General features: G+C 53.7%; 1 protein-coding gene across 1 annotated transcript in view; it reads right to left on the bottom strand.

Moving 5' to 3' along the window:
- The window catches only part of LOC116910454 (serine protease 29-like), a 1,858-nt gene extending 235 nt beyond the window's left edge, over window positions 1-1,623 (bottom strand). Inside the window, exons 1-4 of the mRNA XM_032914320.1 lie at window positions 1,563-1,623; window positions 1,226-1,406; window positions 768-1,033; window positions 11-177 (exon numbers count right to left, since the gene is read on the bottom strand). Coding sequence (XP_032770211.1) covers window positions 11-177; window positions 768-1,033; window positions 1,226-1,406; window positions 1,563-1,623 — 675 coding nt within the window. The remainder of the gene's footprint in view (window positions 1-10; window positions 178-767; window positions 1,034-1,225; window positions 1,407-1,562) is intronic.
- Window positions 1,624-1,885: the final 262 nt, after the last annotated feature.

The following is a 1,885-nucleotide window of genomic DNA, read 5'->3' as shown; positions in this document are numbered from 1 at the left end:
CAGGACTCACATAGCAGGAGTCTCGGCCATGGCTGCCTGCGCATAACATGTCCTGTAGGATCAGTCTCTGGCCATGATTGGAGAGCCTGGTGGCGTTGCGGTACAGCTTCTCACAAAGGGTGTTGTCCACTATCTTTACCTGCACCTGCTGCAGGCGGTAGGGAGGAGGCAGCGATTCTGAGGAGAAGAGAGGTATGGCTGGCCGGTGGTCCATAGATTCCCCACCTATCCCACAATTCTGCTGCTCCACCTGGGGATACAGGGGAGAACTATCTCCAGCATAGCTCCCTTCCTGTCCAGGTCCGGGTCCCTCCCCGATCTCAGCATCATCCCCCTGGGAAAGAATATGTAGATGCGAGCCTGAAGAGCCTACGTCTACCTTTGAGTTCTATGACTTCTACACATGATTCTGTCTGCTTGCCAGTCAAGAGCCAAAGAGACTTTTTTTTGCCCCTGATATTTTCTCCAAATTACATCATCATCATCATCATCATCATCATCATCATCATCATCATAATCATCGGAAAATAAGAAGCATCCATTCCACCTCAGAGGTGTAGATCCTGGGCCCAGCTGTCACTACCCTCAGGTACAGAGAGAGACTCTGACAGATGCTAGAAAAACTTGGTGATGTAGCTAGTTAGTCATGCTTGTCAGCGACTCTCTTTGCTCTCTGGATCCTGCCCCCCAGGCCATTGGTGCCACCCACCAGGAATCCTCAGGTGGTAAGTTTGCTCCCATGGTTCAAATCCTTCCCCAATACTTACCGTGCATGCTCACTGAACCCCAGCCAGTCACCCAGCACACATCCTTCTTCGTGACCTCAAGAGACGCAGGGGACAGCTTGACTGGCTTGACATTAGGAAAGGATCGTACGGACTGTGCCAGTTGGAGCAGAGCCACATCTGAACCCAGGCCAGAACGGACAAAGTCTGGGTGGATGATGACTCGACTCACTTTCAGGAGCTTCTCGCCCCCATAGAGGTACACCTGCCCAAGGTGGATCCGAAAGGCCGATGGGTCAGCATCGCTCCTGAGGTCAGAAAGAGGCTGTGACTACGGGAAAGTTCTCCACAGCCTACAGGGAAGTCTAATGCGATAGGGAAGTTCTCCACAGTCCTGGACAGAATCAACTAGAACCCAGGCTTCTAGAACAACCTTTCTTGGTCCAGCCTTTCTGATTCACCCCACATCCTACCCAACACTAGATAACAAAGAAACTCACTCATGAATACAGTGGGCGGCAGTCAGCACCCACTGTGGGTGGATGATGGAGCCCCCGCAGATGTGCACCCAGGAGGCCCAGTTGTATCTGTAGACCCTCAGGCTGACCTGCCATGGCCACTTCCCCTGTGGGGCACTATGGCCCCCCACGATGCCCACCAGCACATCCTCAGGCACAGATGCTACAAGCAACAGAGAAGAAGGGTCAGGAGGGCCAGTGCTCAGCCTGACACCCACACTGGAGCAGAACCGGTCGCATGCATTTCTCCATGATGCTGGGGACAGATCTGTTTGGAGCCTCTGTAGAATGGAGGAAGTGCATGGGGATATGGACTCACCTGGGGTTCCAGCAATGGAGGACCCAAGAAAGACGAGGGTCAGACCCAACTGGCTCAGCATCTGTTATTGAGACACAAAGGTGGGAAGTGAGAGGGGTCTGGGAGTAGCCCAGATGGGGATGGAGAAGGCTGGAGCCTCTGCAGGATTCTGGGCAAAGACAGAAGCATGGGGAGGAATGGAGGGGACTGGGCTTGCCCAGGTTGGGATGGAGATGATTGAGATCCGGTTAGCGGCATCCAGGAAAAGAGGAGATGGTGGCCTTACCCTGCTGGGTCTCTGCAACTTCCTCCTGTTTAGGCCTCTCGGTCCCTTTATCCCCAAG

This window comes from Rattus rattus, chromosome 9 (genome assembly GCF_011064425.1).
Source record: "Rattus rattus isolate New Zealand chromosome 9, Rrattus_CSIRO_v1, whole genome shotgun sequence".
Classification (NCBI taxonomy): Eukaryota; Metazoa; Chordata; class Mammalia; order Rodentia; family Muridae; genus Rattus; species Rattus rattus.
Note: the sequence above shows the minus strand (reverse complement) of the source record. Positions and strands in the feature narration are given on the sequence as shown.